The following is a 27594-nucleotide window of genomic DNA, read 5'->3' as shown; positions in this document are numbered from 1 at the left end:
CTATGTACATACATGACAAACCGCCTATGTACCAATTTCCAAACGAAACTTACATTTTATTTATTTATTTTTACTTTCGGTGTTTTTAATAAAATAAAAAAGAAGGGTTTTTATTTATTTATTTATAATTTTCAGGTTTCTTTTTCTCACATCACTTTGCTTTGCTTTGTGGCGCTCTCTCAGTGTCTCTCAGGTAGAGAAAAGCAGAGAAGCAGGAGCGAAAATACCCAGAAAAAGAAGAGGAGAGAAGAGAAGAGAAAATAAAAGAAAAGAAGAAGAAAAAAGCAACATATAAGAGGGGGGTCAAAAAAAGAGAGCAGAATAGGAGGAGTTGATAGACCGTGGAATCTAAAAGAATCACACACCAAAGTTTGTGGTTTAGGGTTATTGTTGTTGTTGTTGTTGTTTCTGTTTCTGTTTCTGTTCTTCTTCTTGGTTTTTTCTCTTTTAACCCTTAAACCCCTTTTGCGTGTTTCGTACGGTCTATCCACCTCCTTCTCTCTGCTAATCTCTCTTTATCTCTCTCTCTTTCTCTCTCTCTCTCTCTCTCTCTCTCTCACAGACAGCATCTTTATAAGCCTGCCTTTCTATCTATCTCCATAACAAAGCAGATTTCATTCAGTTCTGTTCACTTTGTTTTTTTCCAGTATTCCTTTGAGAGATTTTGGATTTTGGTTTTTGTGTTTGAAATTATATCTATAAGAAAGTTTCCAGTTTTCTATATATTTATTATATTTTTTTTGTGTTGTGCTTGGTACTTGGCATCTATATTTATATATTTATAAGAATAGTAGAGGTAGAGAGTGATGGAGAATGAAGGTAAGGGATTAGGGGGTGAGGATGTGAGGGCACCGTCTTACTGGCTGGATGCCTATGAGGACATACCTTGTGATTTCGCCGATTTCGACGCTGATACTTCTATTGTTCCTGATTCCGCCGTGGATAATATTTCCCACAATGATTTCTTTGGTGGAATTGAACACATCCTTGATAGTATCAAGAATGGTAGTGGCCTCCCTCTCCCTCAGGTCTCTGGTACTAATACTAATGCTAATGGTAATTCCACTCTCATTGGGAATGGAATTCTGGATTGTCCTATTGGGGATGGCTGGTTCCAGAATGAGAATGGGATATCTGGGGTGTCCGTGTCCAAGGTTCAAGCTGAGGGGGAGGAGAAGGGCTCAATTGTGCAATCCAAAGAAGTGGTGGAGAATGGGAATGGAGATTGTAAGCATTACGAAGCTGATAATGGGAATGGAGAGCAGGGATTGGTCCATTCCCTCAGGGAAGATGGAGTGCAAAAGGTTGAGAATAGAGGTGGTGAGTGGTCGAGGGAGCGGGGGAGTATTGATAGTGAGGAGAGATGTAGCAAAAGGGCTAAGCTTGGTAACTATAAGAATGACAGGCCTTATTCGAGTAGAGGGCAGTGGCAGCATCACAACAAGGATAGGGAGAGAGGTTCTAGTAGGAAGAGGTCGCAGCGTGATTGGGATGACGGTGATAGGAGGGATAGGGATAATGGTAGGAGGAGAGAACATTATAATAGTAATAGGAGAGATGGTAGAGATAGGGATTGGAGGGATAGGGAGGCAAAGGGTTTTTGGGAGAGGGATAGGACAGGGTCGAATGAGTTAGTTTTTCGCATAGGTACTTGGGAAGCTGAGCGTAACAAAGAGGGGAAGGTGGCTAATGACAAAAACCAGGAATGTAATGGAAAGGATGAGGTGAAACCTGAGGAGCCTAAGGAGAAAATCCCTGAAGAACATGCTCGACAGTATCAATTGGATGTTCTTGAACAGGCAAAGAACACAAATACAATAGCTTTTCTCGAAACAGGGGCTGGGAAGACACTCATTGCTGTTCTCCTTCTCAAAAGTATCTGCAACGACTTACAAAGGCAGAATAAGAAAATGCTTGCTGTGTTTTTAGTTCCTAAAGTGCCACTAGTTTATCAGGTAGTCTATTTTGGAGACTATTTTTCTTTTAGCAACTTAACCATGATGGTGTATGTTCATTGCAAAATGAGTTGATGTTGTTATTGCTGTCATGCTTTTACTGATTTCAGCAAGCTGAAGTTATTCGTGAGCGAACTGGTTTTCAAGTGGGCCATTATTGTGGTGAAATGGGTCAAGATTTCTGGGATGCTCGAAGATGGCAGCGTGAGTTTGAAACAAAACAGGTATCTTTTGAACTTTCTGACTTTGATAAGATGTGATTCACTTATATTATTGAAAATTTTATAATGTTTTGAATAACTAATTATTTCTGCTCTGCATGGACGTATTTATAAATTGATTATCTGACTATCTGTTTATAATGTTTTTACTACTTGGGCAACGGTTTGAATAAGTTGTTAGCTTTGATTGTTGAAAGATAAGTGATTTGATTGTGGCTACTTACCAATATTTAAAAATGAATCTTTTGGATCCTCTGTTTTATAGAGTTAATGATCTTGCAAATGAAATCTTTGCCACATACAGGAGAAAGAGCGCGGTTGTGTTGTTTTAAAATACTAGCAAATTATGTACACATATAAAGAGAGAAAAAGTTATTGACTGTAGAAATTTTACTTTGCTATGGACTAATTGTTGGAAGGAAAATTCTTTCATCACAATGAGATACAGTGTAAATGGCATTGTTGTGCTATTGGTTTATAATTATTTTAATGGGTGTCCATAGATGTGTTTATGCCCTCTAGTGTTGTAGATGTTAGTGTTCTAGTGGATATGGTTCAGTATGTAGCCTTTTTACTCAGACTCTCCCTCAGATTCTTTATAAACAATTTTGTTATTCAATGCAAAAATGACTTATAAAAAAAAAAATTAAAGTTTATATGCTTAGAGATTAATTATTGCAATGCAAATGAGATTGATTTCAATGGCCATATGATAAGGATTTTATCAAATATCAAGATTGTGATTCCCTCTATTCTTTGTAAAAAAATTTGTTATTCAATACAAAATTGACTTATAAAAAAAGAAAACAAAAGTTTATATGCCTACAAATTAACTATTGCAATGCAAATGAGATTGATTTTAATGCCCATAGGATACGGATTTTATCAAATATCAAGATTGTGAAATCATCAGCCCAAGTTGGTGAGTAGAAGACAATGTTACCCAACCCCAAATTAAGAGTAAACGAGTGAGTCCTGTTAAAAGAAAATTTATTTGTATGTGTGTATTCCCTCAATGAAGGAGGGTATGGAGGTGAGAAGATCCAAGAGTGGACCAGTGGAAATAGGAGATCTGGTTGTAATCTGGTGTGCCGTGTCAATCATAAAAACTCTTAGTTTTCAATGCTATGGTAGATTCAATATGATGTCTCTTGATAAGTAGGTTCAGTGTGATGACTTGTTGCCTTGTTTTTTGCTGTGTGCTAAAGCTATCTTTGGAAGTCTACTTCTCCCTTGCCTGTGAGATGTGGCCTAAATGGCAAATTCTGCTTTTATAAGAATGCATGGAGGGTGAGGTTGTGGGTTCAAAACATGGGTGCGCGATTTAACTTACCAATTTAAAAAGAAAAAAATAAAAACCATACTTTCCCTTGTTTATTTATTTATTTCTTTATATATTTTTGATCTTTCCTCTACCTTGCAAAAATATTTTCTGATCTGTCCTTGCCTTCCACTACCAATAATTTTCAGTATGCAAACATGTCATTACTAATTTTCCATCACTAAAATTTCACTCAAGTTTAATGTTGAGTGGAGGGAGGGAAAGGTTTAATAAGTAAGTTTTGGCCACAAGGTGAGTGGGTGGGGAGGGAAGATTTGGACTACTGATCTCCACAAGCTTGCCTATGACAATAATCTAGCAGCGTTTTCTTTTTTGATTTTTGCCTTGTACATTTCCAATGTACTAGAGTTGTGCTTTTTTCTGCTTTTTAATGAATTATTACTTTATCAATAATCTGGCAGCTTATTATATGATTTTAGACCTAAAATCAAAGTAGTTTTTTTTTTCTTCTTAAAATGATTATGTATGTTTTGACAAGTTTAAATTGGCAATCGTTTGATGGAAAACAAGTATGAGTATATGGATTAAAGATGAAATGTGATGAATGTAATACAGGAGAACTTGTTGGTTATTGGAGAACCTGTGGGGAGGCAGTCCTTCCAAAGAAGCACTCCTTCATCTCCTTAGAGGGAGGGCATAATTGTGATCTTTGGGTTCACCATATTGGTTGCATTTTGTGTGACCAAAATATTTAGGAAACTTATGTTACCTTGAAATAGTGAGTGTAGTTCTCTTCTCTAAGCATTGCGTGATGTTTATTTGTCCAATTATTCTCTAGATGATAGGCGTTGGTGTTTAGTGACTGATGGCTGGTCCCCTATCTTGCTGATTGATTTGGATGGGCAAAGTTTCCCCTAGGCTTAAGGTTGTGGTGTAAACACTGTTGCACAGTGGGACAAATACTAATGAGAAGTTGCACTCTAGAAGGTTTTTTCTTGTTTAGCTCTCAGCTTGAAACTGCATTTGTGTTAAAAAAATGGTCAGATGATTGATTATATGTTCATGCATTAGACTTTTCTTGGTCATTGTGTCAGAAGTATTTGCTTTTGGGTACTTATCAAAAAAGTATTCCCTTTTGGAAATATATAATGATACTTTGTGAAACATTGATTTCTTATGGAAATAGTGTTTGGTGTTTTTGTGAGGTTGATACGGGCAAGCTTCATGTGTTGGGGCAATTCTTGACATCCATCAGATATGTGGTTTGAAAGAATTGCTGAAAATTGAAGAGATAATTCTTTGTTTGGCATTGTTTCTTCTTCTTCTTCTCATTTCTATGAATCTCCTTTAGGGAGTGTTTTAAAGGGACATTTAGTAGGTTTGAGCTTTATATGTTCTTGGCATCAACTGTCAGATATCCAGGGCTCTTATGGCTGTCGCCTTTGAGGAGATGAAAGTTGAATTTTTCTTTTCACTTTCTTGGAAATCCAGGTTAGGTGGGATTCATGGGAATTGATTTACTTTAGAGCGTGTTTAAATTTTGGCCTTAAAATTTTTGAATCTTGAAGGTGGGTCAATGTGTTTGATGCCGACATAGCTCCCTTAGTAAATTCATGGGAAGTATCAGGTTTGAGAATTTACATGTGAATCTTTATTTGGCCATTTGGCGTCGGAATGGCAAAAATTCTTTGCACTGCTTGACCCACCATGTCCTGTGTGGATTTCCCTAGCCCCAAAGAGGTGATTTGGGGGGGGGGGGGTTTGTTGCCCCGCCTCATCTTGCCCCATATATATAAAATTTAATCTTTTTTATGTATAAAATCTATTTTTTGGTTACCATCCCTTAAAACCCTTGGTTTCTCTCTCTTTTAGCACTCACATGACTATGCCTCCCCTTACTCTTTCATCTCTACCTTATAAATGTTGAAAAGCCACCTCATTAGGGATGGAAAAATACCTCTAACCTGCTTTGTCCCTGATCCACCTCGCTCTTGTCCCGCAGAGAGAACAGGGTGGGGATGGGGCCCCTAATCCCACCCTGTCTTGCCCTATTGTCATTCCTGTTTTTGCATGCACTGTCCAACAACTATGTGTTCCACAGTTAAGCATAATCTTAAGTTACAAGTTGATCATGCCACAATGTAGGCCTTGATGGCGTCTGTCTTAGTGTATTCAATATGATTGAGGCATATGCTAATAACGTGTTTGGAAACCCATGAATTTTCCAAAATGAATTGAATTTGTATAATTTAGTCCAATTCATGTGTTTTGTAATAAAATGAATTGAATTCAAATTGAGGGCATATGTTTGGAACCACAACTTCCCTATATGAATTGAAATGTTTTAGAATTTATGTGGATTGGCTAACAATGGACCTAATTATATCAGATTTGGTCCAACTTCTGATTCATTTCTTGTTGTAAGACTCTTTTTATCAATTACTCAAAATATCTCTACCTTTTTCCACTCCCACATATTACATACCAGCATTTGAGAACATATGTTCCCTTCTACTCTCTCAAATTTTGTTAAGAAACATATATGAATGATTAAATTTTTAACTTTTATTTGGTTTTTACAAAATTAGATTGTAAATCAACATGTAGTAGGGGTAGTATGGTGTCATTTTATTCAATGCTATTCATCTTATGTGCCTCACCACCCCCCCCCCCAACCCCCACACACAAAAAATTGATTACAATTGTACTCCTTTTCAATTCTTGTTTATTCCAAACACATAAATTGGGCTTACAATCTACAAAGTTCATTTCATCAATTCATCTATGAGTTAAAGTATGAGTTTAAATTTCAATTCATTTTATCTTGACTAATTGAATTGAATTCAAGGTTAATTCAGTCATGAATTGGTTCCAAAGGAAGCGCTAATAGAATCTGCTCTCCATCACCATTTGACCAAGCATTTGTAATTTTACTGCAAAATTAGATTTATTAGCGTGTCATGGCTGTGATTGATGCCCCGAATATGTGTTGGTCTTGTGTGATGGGACTCTTACAGAATCTGGAAAAAATATTTATGACAAATGTGTGTTACCGTTGAAAGATTACTGCATCAAAAACAGAAGGTTTTTATGTTATTATAATTGATTTCTTTATTATTATTGGTCTTGTAACTCGGGTGGTGCCTGCTTCTATACCAGTTTACCCAATTGCTTATTCTTGCTGCAGGTTTTGGTGATGACAGCTCAAATTCTGTTGAACATTCTGAGACACAGTATAATAAAAATGGAAGCAATTAATCTCCTTATTCTGGATGAGTGTCATCATGCTGTGAAGAAACATCCATATTCTTTAGTGATGTCTGAGTTCTATCATACAACACAAAAGGAGAAGAGGCCATCTGTATTTGGAATGACTGCTTCTCCTGTTAACTTAAAGGGTAATTGCTCTCTCTGTGACAATAATGTTCTCATTTTCTATCATTTATGTTCCTCTTTTTTAAGCTATTAAAATTCTTACAAGGGTCTTCTCATTAATTTAGATTTTATTATTAGTCATGATTTCCTTTTTCTCCCATGTCTTACACAATATGTTTATGCTACCCATGATATGATCTATTCAGGTGTCTCCAGCCAAGTAGATTGTGCAATAAAGATTCGTAATCTTGAAAGTAAACTAGATTCCATAGTTTGTACCATTAAAGACCGTAAAGAGCTTGAGAAACATGTGCCAATGCCCTCAGAAGTTGTGGTGGAGTATGACAAAGCAGCTAGCTTATGGTCCCTACATGAACAGATAAAACAAATGGAAGCTGAAGTTGAAGAAGCTGCAAAATCGAGTTGTAGACGAAGTAAATGGCAGTTTATGGGCGCTAGAGATGCCGGGGCCAAGGAGGAGTTGCGCCAAGTCTATGGTGTTTCTGAAAGGACAGAATGTGATGGGGCTGCTAATTTAATTCAAAAGTTGAGGGCTATAAACTATGCACTTGGTGAACTGGGTCAGTGGTGCGCTTATAAGGTACCGTTTTCTTACAAGTATAAGCTGTATTAGTCATTTACTCTTGGTCAACTATATGAAATTATTCTTTTGCAGGTTGCACAATCTTTTTTGACTGCTTTACAAAATGATGAGAGGGCAAACTACCAGCTTGATGTCAAGTTTCAAGAATCCTACCTGAACAAAGTTGTATCCCTCTTACAATGCCAATTATCTGAGGGGCCTGTTTCTGATAAGGATACAAAAGCTGAAGACTTAGAAAGTGGTGTGGCTCAGAATGGGACTGATGCTGATGAGATTGAGGAGGGAGAGCTTCCTGACAGCCATGGTGAGTAATTGCTGACTTGTGATTAAATGGAATAGACGTTTAAGATGTTGGGTAGCTAATGCTGATCTCAACATATGTTGATTTCACCAACCCCCCCAATCATTCAGTGAATTTTGGTATTGGGAATGTCTGAATATGGTAAAAAGTAGTGACTTTTGCTCATATTAAATCCTGGATTATTGTAGTTAAATTACTATCTTCATCTGTACTTGAAATATATTTTGGTGCTCTTATGTGTTTAGAGCATTCAAAGGATGTTTGCCCCATCCAGGCGAGCTTTAAATATATGCCAGGTTGTCCAAGTGACTGACCAACATAGCGAACTTGTCTCTCTGTCCATGCATTTCTGAATTGCAAGATGTTTATATGATAAATATATTGACATTATTTTTTCCAAACGGGTGTACTTGTAGTTGTATCTGGTGGGGAGCATGTGGATGTGATAATAGGTGCTGCTGTTGCTGATGGAAAAGTGACGCCAAAAGTGCAGTCACTAATTAAAATACTTCTCAAGTACCAGCAGACAGAAGATTTCCGTGCAATCATTTTTGTTGAGCGAGTTGTGTCTGCTTTAGTTCTTCCAAAGGTTGATATGTTAATACATGGTTTTCTCTTTGCATTTATTGATTCAGTTTTCCAAGTTTGTCACAGTATATTGTTATATTCTTCCAAGAATGCAGGTATTTGCAGAGCTTCCATCTCTAAGTTTTATTAAATGTGCAAGCTTGATAGGTCACAACAATAGTCATGAAATGCGGACATGCCAAATGCAGGACACAATTGCCAAATTCCGGGATGGTCGTGTATGTTTTGAATTCTGTGCTCACTGAACTGTTTTACATAAAAGATGAATTTTTCATGATTATATATTCTTGCATCTCACAAATTCTTGTACTTGTTTTCTAGGTGACATTGTTAGTTGCTACTAGTGTTGCTGAGGAAGGACTTGATATTCGACAGTGCAATGTTGTCATTCGCTTTGACCTTGCAAAAACTGTCTTGGCATACATTCAGTCTAGGGGCCGTGCTAGAAAGCCTGGGTCTGATTACATCCTGATGGTTGAGAGGTACTTATGTCTGCTCTTTTCCCAATGTCAATATAGTCCAGCAAAAAAACTCAAAAATCTATGTTTTCTCTTGGTATTGTTATTCACATGGTACTTGTTGGGTCTGGCTCAGTGTTGCTGTTAGTACTAGCAATCTATTTATGATCTTTCAAATGTTTGTATATTTGTAAGAGCTCAATTTTTTGTACTCTCTCTAGGGGAAATTTGTCACATGAAGCATTCTTAAGGAATGCTAGGAATAGTGAGGAGATTTTGCGGAAAGAAGCGATAGAGAGAACTGATCTTAGTCATATTAAAGACATTTCGAGGTTAATTTCAGTGGATTCATCTCCGGGGACAGTTTACCAGGTGGAGTCAACTGGTGCAGTTGTAAGCTTAAATTCTTCTGTTGGACTCGTTCATTTCTACTGCTCTCAACTACCCAGTGACAGGTTTTTTGTTCACCACTCTTGACAAATATTACATACTATATTCCTTGATGTTCAGGGTTGTCAGTAAGATCAAATTTTTTACTTGATTTTTTTCATCTTTTATCCAGATATTCAATACTTCGTCCTGAGTTTATTATGGAGAAGCATGAAAAGCCAGGAGGTCCCACTGAATATTCATGCAAGCTTCAACTGCCCTGTAATGCACCATTTGAGAAACTTGAGGGTCCTGTATGCAGTTCAATGCGCCTAGCACAGCAGGCAAGCTTTTAGTTCATTGCAATCATGTTAGCTTCTCCCGAGTCTTATTTAATGATAGTTTTTAATCTACTTATTCTGCAGGCTGTTTGTTTGGCTGCTTGTAAGAAGCTGCATGAGATGGGAGCATTTACTGACATGCTCTTGCCAGACAAGGGAAGTGGGGAAGAAAGAGAAAAGGTTGATCAGAATGATGAAGGAGATCCACTCCCTGGGACAGCTAGGCATAGAGAGTTCTATCCTGAAGGCGTGGCTGATGTTCTTAAGGTTAGTTAATACTGCAATCACACAGTTAAGGCGATTTGGTTGTCTTGGGGGGTTATTTCTGATTAGCAAAATGAAAGCTTAAATGAAGACCATCCTTTACTGTAAAAGGACACCTTTTTTTTCCCTGCCACACAGAACACTGACAATTAAGTACCATTGAATTTCTACAAATTGAGAGGAAAAAAAAAAAAAACCCCTGATGGTATTGATAGTGGGTTATATCTGTGCTGTGACATCCTCTATTTTTACAATTTTGGCACCAATGCTATTGTAAGTTCTATCTTATCTTCTGTTTTCAAAGTCTTCTTGGCCCTCAAGCTGGCAGAAGTTTATTTACATTTGGCATAAACTGTTGGTATTGCAGCCTAGGTTTTAGATTGGCCTTAGACAGCAGCAGAGCTATGTTATCCTCTTTGGGTCCTTGGGGGGCGTTCCCTGAAATTGTAAATTTTTATATTTTTTTTTATCATAGTGTATTTTTTAAAAGTTGGACCTTAAAAGTTTGAGTTGACCCAATGACCCCTCAAGAAAAGAATATTGGCCAGCTGGCTAGTGTGGCCCTCCAAACACAGCTGCCCTAGGTGAAACCCACCCCCCCCCCCCCCCCCCCCCCCCCCCCAAAAAAAAAAGTATTTGTTCTAAAAATCTACCTCTTTTTTTTTTATTTTTTTTATTTTATAAATTCAGTTATGAGTAATAAGTTTGATTTATGGACCGGTAATACATGGAAATTGCAGATTTTTATTATTATTTGCTTTCGTGTTCAATTGTCTGTCAACATTGATTGAGACTCAAAATGTTAAATTTATAATACTGCTTAAAGTAATACCTAAATATGGAAGAAATGAATGCTTTTTTAATCTTTTTGTAATTTTTAAAGTTACTTTGTGTTCATCATTGTGAACATAAAGTATTTTTCATCATCAATAAAACTTTTATTACTTAACAAAAATAAAGAAATATAACCCAGATATGGAAGATTTAATGTAATGGATAATAGCGCTTGAAAGAATAGGAGAGATTTTTCTTTTCTCTTTTGAAAAATTACATTAAAATAATGGTGATTTGGTTTGTTATAGTATTTGGAATAGGGAAGATTATTTTTAATAAAAAATTTATTTAAATTGCTAAAATTTCAATAGAGATATGATGATTGATGAATTATACTTTATGAAAAATAGTTAACTAGCATAACTTTAGTGGGGTTGCTAAAATTCTTTTTGAATATTTTTTTTTATGACTAGCAAACTAGATAACTTTTTTATATTCATTATAGTTTAAGAAAATGATAAGTTCTCTTTAATCTTGTGCATTTGCGCCTAGCAAAGTTGATAATCTTGTATACAGAATATTTAGGGACAGAATTTGGAGGAAAGTTCCTTGAACCCACTATTTGGCAACTTAAAAAACTACCCATGTGAATTTTTAACTTTGATATATTTTAGTTCTTGCAGGTAAAAATTACTGCAGTGGCTGAGAAAAGAGTTTCCACTTTTGATGGTGCTGTGTGTAGAACTTTATATATTTTGTTATCTTGTCTGGTAGTAGTATCATATTGCTTATGATTAAATTCACCAGATTTGTATAACATTTGAAGAAGGGAAGATGAGGCAAAAGGATGTGATAACTAAGAGAGGGACATATGAAAACTTAGAAATATATCTAATAAAACATTTCATGATAATGTGGTTCATCAAAACTTAAATTTAAGAAATTTAACTTACTACATAAAGTTTTAACATGATAAGTTTCTCCTTACCTGGGGGAGAGGGGGTGGGGGGTGTTGGGGGGAGGGGTGGGCTGGGAAGAAAAACCATGAAGCATACGGTAGCCATATGTTGTACAGCATAATTTTATATACTATAAACTACCATATTGTGGTCCATGACTAATTTTTTTTTTATTTAGTTTCAAGTTCAAATTTCTGAATTTGTAATATTAAACTGGCAAAAACAAAGTGTTTTTCAACTTCTGACTTCTTTTTTTTGACTGAAAAAGGTAGAACTTCTGACTTCTTGGAAAGTTATATTTAAGAGATTCTCTTTTAAGTAAATAGGTCATGAAAAAATTTTCTTTGTTATGTATCTTATTACTTATCAAAAAAAAAAAAAAAGTTTTGTATTGTGTTGTGTACTACATCTAACAAAGTTGTACTTGTGTTGGACTCTGTATTACACATATAATGCATTTTATTATTCCAACAACCATGTTTGAGGTTTCTTTTTCTATAATGGTTATCTTTAAAATGTGTACTTGCTTAACTGTCTCCGGTCTTTCAGGGAGAATGGATTTTATCTGGAAGAGATGTTTGTAACGACTCAAATTTGCTTCATCTTAATATGTATGCCGTTCAATGTGAAAACTTTGGCTCTTCAAAAGATCCGTTCTTGACTCAAGTTTCAGATTTTGCAGTACTTTTCGGCAATGGGCTGGATGCAGAGGTATTTTCTTTTCATGTGTCATTTGTATGGTGAATCCATTTTTTTTTTCCACTGATAACATTTATTGTCATTAGGTGTTATCGATGTCGATGGATCTATTTATCGCTCGAACCATGACTACAAAGGCATCGCTTGTCTTAAAGGGGTCAATAGATATGACTGAAAGTCAGGTTGGTTACCCAATTGAGTATAGTTTATTTAAACCATTTTTACTTTTTATATATTCAGTTACTGATGCTATTCCTACTTTGAGTGGTTTGCAGTTGGCATCCCTTAAGAGTTTTCATGTGAGATTGATGAGCATTGTACTGGATGTGGATGTTGAACCTTCCACTACTCCTTGGGATCCTGCAAAGGCATATTTGTTTGTCCCCGTGGTTAGCGATAAGTCTGTAGATCCTATGAGAGTAATTGATTGGGATCTGATTGAAAAAATTATTAATACAAAGGCATGGAATAATCCCCTTCAAAGAGCTCGACCAGATGTTTATCTTGGTACAAACGAGAGGACACTTGGTGGAGACAGAAGGGAGTATGGGTTTGGAAAATTGCGTCATGGGATGGCTTTTGGACAGAAATCCCATCCCACGTATGGAATCAGAGGAGCTGTGGCACAGTTTGATGTTGTGAAAGCTTCAGGATTGGTTCCTAGTTGGGAGGATGTGGAATTGCCAAAGCATGCAGATTTGACCAAAGGTAAATTGATGATGGCTGATGGTTGTATGAGTGCAGAAGATTTAGTTGGGAGAATTTTAACAGCTGCTCACTCGGGTAAGAGGTTTTATGTGGACTCAGTACGCTATGAGATGACTGCAGAGAATTCTTTCCCAAGGAAAGAAGGCTATCTTGGTCCTCTTGAGTACAGCTCGTATGCTGATTACTATAAGCAAAAGTAAGATAAATGTTTCAATTTCAAATTGTCTGCCTCTAAGTTTCTCTCAACTTGTTTTTATGAACACCCCCCTTCCCCCAAAATAAAAAGAAAAGAATCCCTATTTTCTCCCCCTCTTCCCATATTGTCTAGAAATTGTTTGATTCTAATTTATCAACCAACTAGCCACATTGCACCTCAGATGTTGTGCCTGAAGAAGAGGAAAGCTAATTTTAATTTGTGAAGGATATAGTTGACTATCGTCAGGTGTAACTGTGGGGCTATATAAGTCTTTGTTCCACACATTTCGCATTTGGCAATAGTTTATGAATCCTTACAGATTAGAAAAGCTTTCTGTTTCTTCTTGCACAACAAAAGGTGCTTTTGGCTATTGGGTTTTCTTTAAATAGGTATGGAGTTGAGCTGATGTATAAGCACCAACCCCTAATTAGAGGACGTGGTGTCTCATATTGTAAGAATCTTCTGTCCCCTCGATTCGAACACAAGGAAGGTATGCTCTCCTTTTCCTGCCTTATAAGGTTTGCTAAAAATTTGTTGCTTCTTGAGCTAATAGAGTTTGTTATATCTGTGAAGGACATGAAGGCGAAACTGAAGAGAATCTTGACAAAACATACTATGTGTTCCTTCCTCCAGAGCTGTGCTTAGTACACCCACTTCCTGGATCACTTGTTCGTGGTGCCCAGAGATTGCCCTCTATAATGAGGAGGGTTGAAAGCATGTTACTTGCAGTTCAGCTTAAAGATATAATAAACTATCCTGTCCCTGCTTCAAAGGTATTTTCTGATCTCAGATATTTGAATTAAAATGCTTATTTACTACTTGTTAACTGACAGCCTTCCTTTATCTACAGATCTTGGAAGCCTTGACTGCTGCTTCATGCCAGGAGACTTTCTGTTATGAACGAGCAGAGCTTCTGGGAGATGCTTACCTGAAATGGGTTGTTAGTCGATTTCTTTTTCTTAGATACCCGCAGAAACATGAGGGTCAGCTTACTAGGATGAGACAACAAAAGGTGAGTAACATGGTTTTGTATCAGTTTGCATTGGTCAAAGGGCTTCAATCATATATCCAAGCAGACCGCTTTGCTCCATCTCGTTGGGCTGCTCCTGGGGTTCTGCCTGTCTTTGATGAGGATACCAAGGATGGAGAATCATCCTTATTTGATCAGGATGGATCACTTACCGAGACTGAACGTGGGGTGGATCAGTGCATTGATGGATATGAAAATGACGAAATGGAAGATGGTGAGCTTGAGGGTGACTCGAGTTCATATAGAGTCCTCTCCAGCAAGACACTTGCAGATGTTGTCGAAGCACTTATTGGAGTTTATTATGTTGAAGGTGGGAAAATTGCTGCTAATCACCTCATGAAATGGATTGGCATTCAAGTGGAGTTTGATGCCGATGAGATGGAGTGCATGTCAAGGCCATCAAATGTTCCCGAGAGCATACTTAGAAGTATCAACTTTGATTCCTTAGAAGGTGCTTTGAACATTAAGTTTAATGACAAGGGACTTTTGGTGGAAGCTATTACTCATGCTTCACGACCATCTTCTGGAGTAGCCTGCTATCAGCGTTTGGAGTTTGTCGGTGATGCTGTTTTAGATCATCTCATAACAAGGCATTTGTTCTTCACATACACAGATCTTCCCCCGGGGCGCTTGACTGATCTGCGAGCTGCTGCTGTAAACAATGAAAATTTTGCACGTGTTGCAGTCAAACATAATCTCCATGTGCACCTTCGGCATGGGTCGAGCGCTCTTGAAAAACAGGTTTTCTTTCTGTTTACAGCCTTTAAATTCTTTTTTACTGGATGACAGAAATTCTTTTATACTTGAATCATCTATTGGATTATTTCTTATCAAAGGCTCCTAATTGCTGGTCTGACCAAATTCCATAGTGGACCACCAATTCAATGAATTTCAAAGCACCTTTTGTTGAACAGTTGACATGTACTGAAGGAAGCTGCATGGCCTGGCCTTAGTTTTCTTTCCCTAAAGCTAGTTAGTTGCTTATATGTCATCTTCATGACATGGTTTTTGGATTGTGTGTGCAGATTCGGGACTTTGTGAAAGAAGTTCAAGATGAATTGTTAAAGCCAGGATTCAACTCCTTTGGTCTGAGTGACTGTAAAGCTCCAAAAGTTCTTGGTGACATTGTTGAATCCATTGCTGGTGCCATTTTTCTTGACAGTGGACGTGAGACTTCAGTTGTTTGGAAGGTTAGTTTCAGCAAAGAGACCAAGTTTTCTACTGTCCATTCCTCTTTGTTGTCTTCCATTTTGGGATTTGAATTATAAGAAATGATATAGGAAATTTCACAACTTTGAAACCTTATTGTCTCCAGGTGTTTCAACCTCTCTTGCATCCAATGGTTACCCCAGAGACACTCCCAATGCATCCTGTGCGTGAGCTGCAGGAACGATGCCAGCAACAGGCTGAAGGTCTGGAATACAAAGCAAGTCGAAGTGGAAATGTGGCTACGGTTGAAGTCTTTATTGATGGTGTCCCGATAGGAATTGCTCAGAATCCACAAAAGAAGATGGCACAGAAACTAGCTGCAAGAAACGCGCTTGCTGCTTTGAAAGAGAAGGAAACGGCTGAAGCTAAGGAGAACGATGATGAAAATGGGAAGAAAAAGAAGAATGGGAGCCAAACATTTACGAGACAAACGTTGAATGATATCTGCTTGCGTAGAAATTGGCCCATGCCATTCTATAGGTAAGGAAACAATGAATGCTTTTTTTTTTTTGGGGTACATTTTCCATGTGGAAGATACATATAAGTGAGTCAAATCATGTGAGAATTTGCTAATTGAGAATTTGATACTTGCAATTTTAGGTGTGTGAACGAGGGTGGCCCTGCACATGCAAAGCGGTTTACGTTTGCTGTACGCGTGAATACTACTGATAGAGGCTGGACAGATGAATGTGTGGGAGATCCTATGCCAAGCGTCAAAAAGGCCAAAGATTCTGCTGCTGTTCTTCTATTGGAACTCATAAATAGATTGTACTCATGATGGCAATGAGTTACAAGTTACAACCCTATAATTTTGCAGTTGAAATATCATGTCTAAGTCTAACCATTAATATTCGACAGGAGGCACTGTTTTTTACATGAAGTTGCCTCTTCCTTTGTCGATTTGCTGTATTTAAATATTTTTTTCCAACTTTATTAAAGAAAATAGTAAACCTGTAGCGCTTGTCAACAATTTGGTAAGAAATGAAGCGAGCAGATATTTTTGGCTAGCTGGAGAAAAAAGTGATTTTGGTTCGTATTTGTGTGTTATTGTTATGTAACGTTTGTTGCACAAGTTTATATCATGTCACTGTGCGACAAGGTTCTTGGCACATTCATTTTGCACAAGTTATTAATTATTATCAGACTATGGATCTCAATCTTTTCATGATTTTTCCTTAAGAATACTTGTTTGAAAAACATGAATTGAAAAGCTTGATAAAATATGCAAAACAGTGGATGTAAGAACTCTGTTTCTCAATTCAGGGTGAGAGATACGAAAATTAGATATGTTAATTGCAAGAGGTAGCAATGAAGAATTCTTATGCAGTTCATATTAAGTAGCCATTTATTTATATAGATCTTTTGGGGGTGAGACAAGGCATGGTTGAAATAGTAGGATGAAAGATTTTAAAAGAGAAGAAGGTATCTCATGTATCGGATATATGGACTCTCTTTATTGCTAGTGTGTCCTATACTGCTATAGAGTATAGACTACACACACTATGAGAGGGAGGATGCATATATACGATATGTGAGATAATTATTTCTAAAAGAGAGATAATGAAAATGTATGCATAAATATACCATGAGTTGAGGTTGTTCAAGAATCTTGAAACTCAATTTGCACGTCTTTGTGTTTTTCCAAAGAGACATCCAAGGTTCAAATTACCTTAAGCATTGGGGGTTAGACCATCCTCAAAAAAGTCAATTTAGTAACCAATTCCCTAAAATTGTTTCTACAGCAAAGAAGCTATACTTTAAAAAAATTTGACTTTGAGCTACGATAAATATCTAGCAGCTTACTTTAGCTTAAACTTTAAAACAAAAGAAATAATTTTTTAATGTGGGTTGTTAAAAAATATAGTATTTTAATGTGTACATGGTTGATGGTTGTGATTATTGTTTATTATGTTGGATATATTATTTTATTATGTTGTTTATATTATTTTAATGTATTAAATATTAATATAAAACTTTTGATGTTGAGTGTATTATAAAGTGCGATATTAAAATAGATAAAATAGTATTTTGAGTTGCTAAAAACTAAAATTTTTAGATGTTTTGTTGTGAATAATACTTAACCCCCTAAATGGCTATTTTACATCCACACATGCACAAAACCTGGTTTACTTGGGTTGCTATTGCTAAAAGTTTTTACCATCCTATTTTTCAACTTGCTCAACATCCTAGTTTATATTTTACACACAACTCATTAAAATAATATAAATTATACCAACAAATAATATAAACAAATCAATTCTCTCTCTTCCTCTTTCACTCCATTAAAATTTGTGTTTTTATTTTTTACAACCCATAAAACAGTGGGTTATATATCTGTTCATAGTTGGGCAAAAAATTTTAGGGGTAAAATACTATTTTGAACCCTAAACTTTATTAAAAATTTATTTTTCATCTCTAAACTTTAAAAAATTATTTTTTCATCCAAATTTTAATAAAATTTAAGGACTAAAAATAGTACTTTATCCAAATTTTAGATGCCGTTCTCCGGGGAGTGGCTTGGTTGGTAAAACAGTGGCTTGGTTGGTAAAATAGGAACCGGAATTTGTCCCAATCCTAATGCTCACTGTTCACTGAGGATAAACATAAATTTTGTTTTTTTATTTTATTCAACTCCTCACTCTCTCTCTCTCTCTCTCTCTCCTCTGTCTCTTCTCTCTGTTTCTTTCTCGGTGGTACTAAGCTTTGATTTCGGTGGTTGCTGGTGGGGTTTGAGATGGAGTGCAGCACATCAAATGTTAATGTTCCCGAGGACATACTTAGAAGTATAAACTTTGATGCCTTAGAAGGTGCTTTGAACATGAAGTTTAATAACAGGGGGCTTTTGGTGGAAGCTATTACTCATGGTTCACAGCTATCATCTTCTGGAGTACCCTGCTATAAGCGTTTGGAGTTAATCGGTGATGCTATTTTAGCTGATCTCATAACAAGGCATCTTTTCTTCCATTACAAACATCTTCCCACGGGCCGCTTGACTGATCTGCGAGCTGCTTCCGTAAACAACGAATATTTTGCACGTGTTGCTGTCAAAAATAATCTCCATGTGCACCTTCGCCATGCCTCCACCGCTCTTGGAAAACAGGTTTTCTTTCTATTTATTTATTCTCTTTTTATAGCCTACAATCTTCTTCCATTCCTGTCTTGTCTTTCCTTTCTTTTTCCATTCCATTCTAAACTCCGCAAGGAAGCCTTATACTTGATGACAGAAGCTTTTTTTTCAACCTTTTTTACTTATCAAAGGCTTCTAATTGCTGGTTTGACCAAATTGGACCGTGGTGGATCACCAATTCAATGAATTTCAAAGCGCCTTTTGTTAAACAGTTGACATGTATTGAAGGAAGCTGTGTGGCCTGGCCATAGTTTCCTCTCCCTAAATCTAGTTAGTTGCTTATAATATGCCATCTTCATGACATGATTTTTGGATTCTGTGTGCAGATTCGGGACTTTGTAGAAGAATTTCAAAACGAATTGTTAAAGCCAGGATTCAACTTCTTTGGTCTGAGTGACTGTAAAGCTCCTAAAGTTCTTGGTGACATTGTTGAATCCATTGCTGGTGCCATTTTTCTTGACAGTGGACAGGAGATTTCAGTTGTTTGGAAGGTTAGTTTCAGCAAAGAGACCAAGTTTTCTATTGTCTATTCCTCTTTTTTGTCCTTCCATTTTGGGATTTGAACAAAAAGAAATGATATAGGAAATTACTCAACTTTGAAACCTCATTGTCTCCAGGTGTTTCAACCTCTCTTGCATCCAATGGTTACCCCAGATACACTCCCAATGCATCCTGTGCGTGAGCTGCAGGAACGATGCCGGCAACAGGCTGAACGCCTGGAATACAAAGCAAGTAGAAGTGGAAATATGGCTACGGTTGAAGTCTTTTTTGATGGTGTCCAGATAGGAATTGCTCAGAATCCACAAAAGAAGATGGCACAGAAACTAGCTGCAAGAAATGCGCTTGCTGCTTTCAAAGAGAAGGAAATGGCTGAAGCTAAGGAGGACGACGATGAAAATGGGAAGAAAAAGAAGAATGGGAGCCAAACACTTACGAGACAAATGTTGAATGAAATCTGCTTTCATAGAAATTGGCCCATGCCATTCTATAGGTAAGGAAACAATGAATGGGTTTTTTTTTTTTTTTTTGGGTACATTTTCCATATTGAAGATGCATATAAGTCAATCATGTGATAAATTGCTAATTGAGAATTTGAAACTTGCAATTTTAGGTGTGTGAACGAGGGTGGCCCTGCACATGCAAAGCAGTTTACATTTGCTGTACGCGTGAATACTACTGATAGAGGCTGGACAGATGAATGTGTGGGAGATCCTATGCCAAGCGTCAAAAAGGCCAAAGATTCTGCTGCTATTCTTCTATTGGAACTCATAAATAGATTGTACTCATGATGGCAACGAGTGGCAACCCTATAATTTTTACTACTTTCTATTGTACTCAAACAGTTATGCTAGATGCGAAAGATTTGACTACTTTCTTGTACATTATTCTTGCAAATCAAACAATTCAGGAAAAATATTTAAGTTCTTTGTGCTCCACTTTTGTTTTGAAATAATTTATTGCAAAAGTTTCTTGACAACCAAACACAATGCAAGTCAACATTCCATGTGGATCTAAGCATTTTCCATGTCCATTGAACAATTCAATAAAAAAAAAAAAAAAAAAATACAATTCTTTGAATTAAACATAATTTAACACCTGAAACATTTGAACAGAATAAGAATTGCTTTAAGGACTTGAGGAGATTTGGTAGTAGTGAAACCATGGATACAGACAACAAGAATTCAGGATTCTGATTAAGATAAAATCCCAATCAAATGATATCACATAATGAATATTCTCTTATGATTTGCATCTCGATTTGGTTGATCAAATAATCGAGAACAAAAAATCCAAATTACAGCAAGCAATAAATAAAGTTTCGCATAAAATTTCAAAATCATTAATATAGTTAATGGAAGATAGACTCTGTGCCTATCGGATCAAGGTGTGCAGAATGTACTCAGCATAAAGGTCCTTGCATTTTAGTAAATGGAAGATAGACTCTGTGCCTATCGCCTCAAGGTGTGCAGAATGTACTCAGCATAAAGGTCCCTGCATCAATTAAACATACAAACTTCAGCTGGTACCAAACAAATTACGTGGAAGAGAAAACTGACAGTGATGCTTCTATGATTTTCTTTGGAAAAATAAATAAATTTCTTAACTGCATATTGCTTCCTTCTAGTGATCTAAAATTACATCACAGCTAAAAAACTATTGGTTGTTTGAGACTTACATCGAGTACTGGATAGCTTCAACAGCAGTGGTTGAAGGTAAAAAGTCATTGACAGCAACCTCTTTGTTCTCATTCTTCTTGTCTGTAAAAATATGTCAAGAAACCTCTCACATTGTAAATAAACCTTGATAAACTTAAGAAATTCTTACACTTGGGCAATAAATTTCAGACATAAGAATGAAAAGCATACAGTCTTCAAAGAAGCGGCGGATTTCCGAAAGGCGATGAGGGGCAAGCTCTTTTATGTCAGTATAGTGCTTATACTCTGGATCATCAGCGCAAACTGCAATGATCTTATCATCTTTCTCTCCCTGGATTCAAAGCACAAAGTAGTTATTTCAAAGTAGTTATCATCAGTACCAAAGATTCTGTTTGCTTTAGGGCTTTAAAAGGGTACCTGGTCAATCATAGGCATAAGTCCTATGGCTCTGGCTCGAAGAAAGCAACCAGGAAGGACGGGCTCCTATTCAAGTCACTGATTTAGGTTAGAATTTGTGAAAGGTATTGTTAACATGAAACTCAAACATGCAAACACCAAGAATTATACAAATAAATTGGTGAAGTAATGCAAATTCAGCATTTGGTATTTTGTATCTTTATGATAAATTGTTGAATGATTTGTGGAAAAACAATAAAAACTAGTGAAAAGAGAAATGCAAACTTATGAGTAAACACAAACTTCCAAATGTCCTGGAAACTTCTGAAACAATTAGGAATATACCACTAATATTCAGGGACCTCTGTGAATAGTAGTAGCATAGAATGCCACTGAAGAAATTAGTATTTTAGACGCTCAATGAAAAAGATGTCAAGAATTTAACGATTACAGAATTATCCAAGAAATATGTCATTTTAGCATTATGCCCATCACCACTCAACAGAATTTGTTAAACAAGATTTTTTTTAAAGTATATAACTATAAGTAGTAGTAGTAGTTTTTTTTTTTTTTTTTTGAGGGGGTGGGGGGGGGGGGGGGTGTTGGGGGTGGGGGGGAATAAATTCTATAGTTACAAATGGAGGAGGGAGATTTGAACTTAGGACGTCTCCATTGAAAACATTAGGAGATGCTAGTTAAGCTACAAGGTTCTTGGCAACTATAAGTAAAATTTTTATTGATAGACATGATATTTTATTAAATAAATGAATATGAAACAATAACAAATTACCTGCATAAGAATTAAAACATCTAGTGGATCGTTGTCTTCACACAATGTGCGAGGGATAAAACCATAGTTATGAGGGTAGACCACAGATGAATACAAAATCCGATCAACCTGAACAATTTATCCACATGGTAAGAACAATCTGATCGTAGATATCTAAGCAAAGAACAAGGTGACAAATTGAAAGGACTAAGATTCTTCTGGATAGAAATACAACTCAAGGACCATTTCCTTCCAAACAATTTTCAGTTCTCATCCACCTGAATTGCCCACCCTTTTTTAGTGGTCATGTGGCCGGGAGAAGAGGGGGGGGGGGGGGACAGGTGATGTTGGGTAGATGGACTGGATTGGACTGAAGCATTTAGAAGTGAACAGGACCCTTTCTAGTTAAATATGCTTCAATAGACAGTTGAAAGAATATGCTTTGTAGACTAGCACCAAAAGCATTCATTTCTAAGTGTTTGAACTGGATCATACCTTGATTAGTCCTGTCTTCTTGTCAAGTTCATATTTGACCTTACTTCCCTTTGTGATCTCAACAACCTGTAGCATTCCAATAAGCAATTCAACAAGCAAATACTTCGGAAATTTTGCTAGAAGAAAAGGAATCCACTTAGAAGTTGAGCATTGTTGCTGGGAAAGAGAAAATACATGAAATTTTAAAAAGGGTGTGAAAAGTTGGCTGCTGGGATATAGAGTCTAATTTACTTCTCCAAATAATTTGAGAGGAGAAGGTTTGAAGTGGTGGTGAAAAAATTAGCCTGCAGCACTAATGTTTACCCACTGGCATAAAAAGGAACACTAGGTTGCATAAGAATAACCATAAAGTTGAGGAATCTACTTTGAGAATCCTTAGGTACTCATGTCTTGTGCTATTCTGTCTTTCCTCATCAAGAACTGATCGAAGATTTCATTTTGTCTTTGTACACAAAACAACTAATGCTGAAAAAACTAGGTTGTTAAATATCAAGGGCTCAATTCCCCTTCATCAACTAGTTTTTTCTCTAAGGTATACCACTTCCACATGATAAAGTTGGGTTCAAAACATACACAATTGAAGATATTGGGTGCTCCAGGTCCTGCAGACGATTATATGCAACAGGATCAGTATCCTTAAGTTTAAGTTTATAAGAACACTGAATGTGGTGGGATTATAGATACCGATCTCAAGATCATGCCAAGGATGAGCAGCAACTGATCTCCTTGACAAAGATGAAAGGATCCTCTCATTCAAGCGGGGAGTTGGACGATGAGGTTGAGTTTCTTGACCTTCACCTCCATTTTGCCCATGACTCATCTCTAATAAGATGCTGGAAAAATGTGAATTGAAAAGCTTAATAAAATATGCAAAACAGTGGATCTAAGAACTCTGTTGCTTAATTCAGGGTGAGAGAGATGAAAATTAGATATGCTAGTTGCAGGAGGTAGCAATGCAGAATTCTTATGCAGTTCACATTGAGTAGCCATTATTTATAAAGATCTTTTGGGGTAAGACAAGGCATGGTTGAAATAGTCCGATGAAAGATACAGTGTAAAAGAGGAGAAGGTATCTCATGTATCGAATATATGTACCCTCCTTCTCATAGTGAGTGGGTCCCATACCACTATAGACCCCACACACTATGAAAGGGACTATGCATGTATAAGATGCATGAGATAATTATTTCTAAAAGAGTGATAATGAAAATGTATGCATACGTATACTACATGAATTGAGGTTGTTCAAACAAACCCCTATAATTAAGAATTTTTTTTTTTGTATCACAGGAATATACAACATGGGAAAAACCTGTTTCACAGTGTGTGGATCCACACACTCTGGAAGAAACACTGCCCATACAACACCACACTTACATAGGGTTGGGTTATGGGGTCCATCCTATGTGAGTGCAGCGCCGTGTTATATATCCCTGTGATAAATAATACCACCTCATCTATCTAAGCAAAACGCCCATAGCTATTGAAATATTTTGACATGAAATGCCATTTCTATGACCATGATAAAGGAGAGTAGCTTTAAATCTGCAAAAGTGAGATCCCCATCACTATTGAAATACTTTGACATAAAACATGTCCTTTTTTAGTTTTTTTATCACAAAACTTTTAATCTTCAAAAGTCCAATAGGTAATGGGTGCACAGATTAAATCACTGGGGCAATATTGAATGTTCTACAGTGAAAATTACAAAAACGAATTGAGCCCAGAAGCCTATGCCGGATCTGCTATTGTCTATTGTCTGAAAGCAATTGAGAACTTAACCTTTGTACTAGAGTTTAAAAGTTTAAAGTCAACCCTTATTATCTAAGGAGGCCATATTGGGACCAAAAAAAAAAAAGAGCCCCATAACCAATATTAGATTGGCATGACTTCATACACAGATGGATCCAATCCATAATATTTATGTGATGATTCTGGGACCATAATAAATCTATTGGACACGTTAAAATTATCCAAAAAGAAACTGTGCTTTGAGTGCTCTACTACATCTATCATACTATCAAAGTGTGTATCTTTCCACATCCTAATGTGTTAAAACTTAAGTCCAAAGATCAATCACTATTCCTGGTACAACACATTGTAGATCTCCACCTATAGGAATTTGTAACTATGCACATAAACTTAAAACACACACAAGAGCATGACATAGTGAAATCTGTATGTGGGAAAAGACCAAAAAGATCAAATGTAAACAATAAAGAAGGAATGAGTGCAAACATACCTAGGATTTTGAAGTTGGAGAGGTAAAAGAAAGAGAGAAATAAATATGTACGGATTAGACGGAGTTCTCAATACTGGACAAAGGGCATTGACATTTTATAGGGAGAAAGTGAGAGGCGTGTTGTGGGATTGGTCAATTCTTTGAAGGGCTGTCCGTGTCTGTTTGGGAGAGAAGTTAGCTCTCCCCCTCCACCTACTTCGCTAACTTTCAAAGATCGTTGTTTTATATGAAAAAAAAAAAATGGTTTTTTTGTTTGTTTGGGGTAATATGTGAGGAAGATCTAACCTGCCCTTTGAGATGTTTGTTAGTAATTTGTTAGGGAAAATCTTATCTCCAAACTACTTGGAAAAAGAACTCCTCTAACCTACTAGTCACATGACTTATTTTCTAGGTTGTCACGTAATGTGTTAAAAGAGTTTCATTCAAACTGGTTTAGATGAAAACTTTGTTAGTTGTTATTAGGGTTTGATTACCTGTGGTCTAAGGCATTAGTTAAGATCGAATTTAATAATATAATCGATTGGCTTTTTATAGAGAGTCAAGTCACTTTCAATTTAAATTTATTTTTTAACTTTTGTTACATCCCAATAAAAGTATAGGACCGTTTGAAGCTTTTTTAACGAGTGCACAAAGACATTGATTAACATATCTATTGTTGTTATTTAGTTAGCCAATACTTGGAAACAAGTGTTTAAAAATAGAACTTTAAACAGTCGTCTAATAATTTTGAGTGAAAGGCTTAACTCAATTAAAGATTAGTCATGTCAAGAATCTTGAAACTCATTTTGCACTTCTTGTTTCTCTAGAGAGATGTCTAAGGTTCAAATCATCTATCCCCTTAGAGCAATAACACCCAAATGAGCATTAGCATTGAGAGGTGTAAAATCCCCTAAATGGCTATTTTACATCCACACATGCACAAAACCTGGTTTACCAGGTTATCACTAAAAAAAAATTAGCACTTTGCTACAATGATTTGTTACATATACAACTTACTATTCACTGATGGTAAACATAAATTTCTTTATTTTATTCAACTCTTTACTCTCTCTCTCTCTCTCTCTCTCTCTCTCTCTCTCTCTCTCTTCATTCTTCTGTCTTTTGTCTCTGGTGTTGGGCTTTAGTTTTGGTGGTTGGGGCTTGAATCAATGGATGAGTTTTGCTTGAGTTTTGGTGGTTGGGGTTTGTTTGAGTTTTGGTTGCTAGGGGTTTTGGGTTTTGTTTGTGGTGGTCGTGGTGCGTGGTGGTGGTGGTAGGTTTGGTTTGAGGAGTTTTGGTTTCTACTCAGTGTTATTTTTGGGTTTGAATTAGAGGTTTTGGTGGTGGGTGGTGTGATTGGATTGCTTGGCAATGGTACGTTATTTTTGGGTTGAGTTTTGGATGTTGCTGTGTTGTTTGGTTTGTTTCAAAGGAAGAGATAAAAATGGAATTGAAGAGAAAGAAAGAGTTGGAGAGGAAAAGAGAGAAATGGATAAATAAAATAATAGGGTTGAAAAATAAGAAATGAGATGTTGGATGAGTTGTAAAATGGTATTGTAAAATAGATAAAGAGTATTTTAGTCTGTAAAAAAAAATATATATATATATATATATATTTTTTTTTTTCATTCTCAGGTGCTAATGCTCTTAGTAATTATCGAATTATAAAAATAAAAAAAAGTAAAATTTTCTAGAATCTTGTACGATTAGGTTAATGAAAAAAAAGTTCGTTTGAACATTAAAATAGTTGATTAATGGACTTAAAAGACATTTTAAAAATCTAAAGGTCCTGGATAAAGAGTAAAATAATATGATCAAAGGCTAAGACACCATTTCCTTACATTAAAAAAAAATTAATAAAAAAATTAAATACAAGAATAATGAATTTAAATTAATAAATAAAGTGTATCTATAATTATAAATAAAAAAAGAAAAAAGAAAAAAGAAACAAACTTTTCGCAACGTGCACAGAAAGATAAAGGAGGTAAGCCATTATTTTGTAATATATAATGGAAATATTAAGATTCTGTACAAATTAGAGTGGGATTCTTGTTGTTTTCTTGGGCACATGTATGGTAGGAAAATCTATGGAAGTGTACGAGTAAAACCCTATTGGCAAGGAAAAGGCGTGCGTTAATGAATTATGAATGTCAATGTGTCCTGCACTTTTGGTGGTCGAATATTGGGGACAATTTCAAGTGATGTAGAGATATTGCTTGTTTGTTTGTTTGTTTGGGTTCTGAAAAACTGAGAACCTCCCTTTTCTGACTCTTGCTCACACCACGTTGCCACTTGCCTGCACGTTTTAAAGGAAATCTCTCTCTCTCTGTCTGGTTTGGGTAGGATCATTCACAGTCTGTCTATACAGTATACATTATCAAATTCTAGTAATTGACTCATGGATACAATTATACAAAAATTAATAGTAATAATGATGACTCATGGATAAGTCTGTGTATCAATCTAGTCAGCATCTTATATAAGTTAATTTCCTTCAATGATTACTTTCTCTTTGTTGCATCTAGTCAGCATCTAGTCAGCAAGGATTTGCTGCAACCTTAGTTTCAGCAATTCCTACATAAATCGTTGTATTTATTTTGTTTTAAAGAAAATCATTGGTGGATATGAGATCAAATAAAGTAAAAGTAAAACCCACAGAAATAATTTGCCACATTGCACAAGTCTCGAAGCACTTAAAGAGAAATTTTTGGACAGGTGTCTATTTAACAGCTTGACATATCATTATTATGTAGGAAGCAACCTTGGTTGCAGCAAATCCTTGCTAATCTGTTTAGGCCTTATGTACATGTACACAGTTTTTTAGCTAAGGAAGGGGGGATGCAAAATTCGGCATCCTAAGTGCCTGATTGCTCAAAAAATGGTACTTTTAAGGTTTGTTTAATTGAAGAGAGAAAAAGTGAGAGAAAAGAAAATGAGGAGGGGATAAAAAATGGGAAGATAGAGAATTCTTTTGTTTGAGAGGTGAAAAAATAGCGGGATAGAAAACTCTCATGCCTCTCTTAGATTTTTGATGGTCCTGAAAATATATTCGTCTACCATAGAAGGACGATAATCAAGGACGATATTGGAATAAGCC

General features: G+C 36.2%; 3 protein-coding genes across 3 annotated transcripts; 2 read left to right on the top strand and 1 right to left on the bottom strand.

The window, feature by feature from the left end:
* Nucleotides 1-131: 131 nt before the first annotated feature.
* LOC115955937 (endoribonuclease Dicer homolog 1) lies at nucleotides 132-16469 on the top strand. Its single transcript, XM_031074350.1, has 20 exons — nucleotides 132-1955; nucleotides 2066-2179; nucleotides 6646-6856; nucleotides 7040-7434; nucleotides 7510-7741; nucleotides 8155-8327; nucleotides 8422-8544; nucleotides 8648-8808; nucleotides 9006-9239; nucleotides 9347-9497; nucleotides 9579-9761; nucleotides 12041-12202; nucleotides 12277-12372; nucleotides 12466-13094; nucleotides 13484-13584; nucleotides 13668-13867; nucleotides 13945-14865; nucleotides 15150-15314; nucleotides 15440-15813; nucleotides 15934-16469. Exons 1-20 carry the CDS (start codon nucleotides 807-809, stop codon nucleotides 16109-16111), a joined length of 5952 nt encoding a protein of 1983 aa, XP_030930210.1. The 5' UTR covers nucleotides 132-806; the 3' UTR covers nucleotides 16112-16469.
* A 1446-nt stretch (nucleotides 16470-17915) lies between these two features.
* On the top strand, nucleotides 17916-19881 carry LOC115956083 (endoribonuclease Dicer homolog 1-like). The gene is made up of 4 exons (XM_031074541.1): nucleotides 17916-18433; nucleotides 18787-18951; nucleotides 19078-19451; nucleotides 19572-19881. The coding sequence occupies exons 1-4, from the start codon at nucleotides 18068-18070 to the stop codon at nucleotides 19747-19749; spliced, it is 1083 nt and encodes a 360-aa protein (XP_030930401.1). The 5' UTR covers nucleotides 17916-18067; the 3' UTR covers nucleotides 19750-19881.
* Nucleotides 19882-20126: 245 nt separating this feature from the next.
* On the bottom strand, nucleotides 20127-24717 carry LOC115956084 (soluble inorganic pyrophosphatase 1). Its single transcript, XM_031074542.1, has 9 exons — nucleotides 24519-24717; nucleotides 22961-23109; nucleotides 22850-22878; nucleotides 22277-22342; nucleotides 21803-21910; nucleotides 21034-21099; nucleotides 20827-20947; nucleotides 20637-20718; nucleotides 20127-20452 (listed from the first exon to the last, which is right to left on the bottom strand). Exons 2-9 carry the CDS (start codon nucleotides 23094-23096, stop codon nucleotides 20410-20412), a joined length of 651 nt encoding a protein of 216 aa, XP_030930402.1. The 5' UTR covers nucleotides 23097-23109; nucleotides 24519-24717; the 3' UTR covers nucleotides 20127-20409.
* Between the last annotated feature and the right edge of the window lie 2877 nt (nucleotides 24718-27594).

This window comes from Quercus lobata, chromosome 8 (assembly GCF_001633185.2).
Source record: "Quercus lobata isolate SW786 chromosome 8, ValleyOak3.0 Primary Assembly, whole genome shotgun sequence".
NCBI classification, from domain to species: Eukaryota; Viridiplantae; Streptophyta; class Magnoliopsida; order Fagales; family Fagaceae; genus Quercus; species Quercus lobata.
Note: the sequence above shows the minus strand (reverse complement) of the source record. Positions and strands in the feature narration are given on the sequence as shown.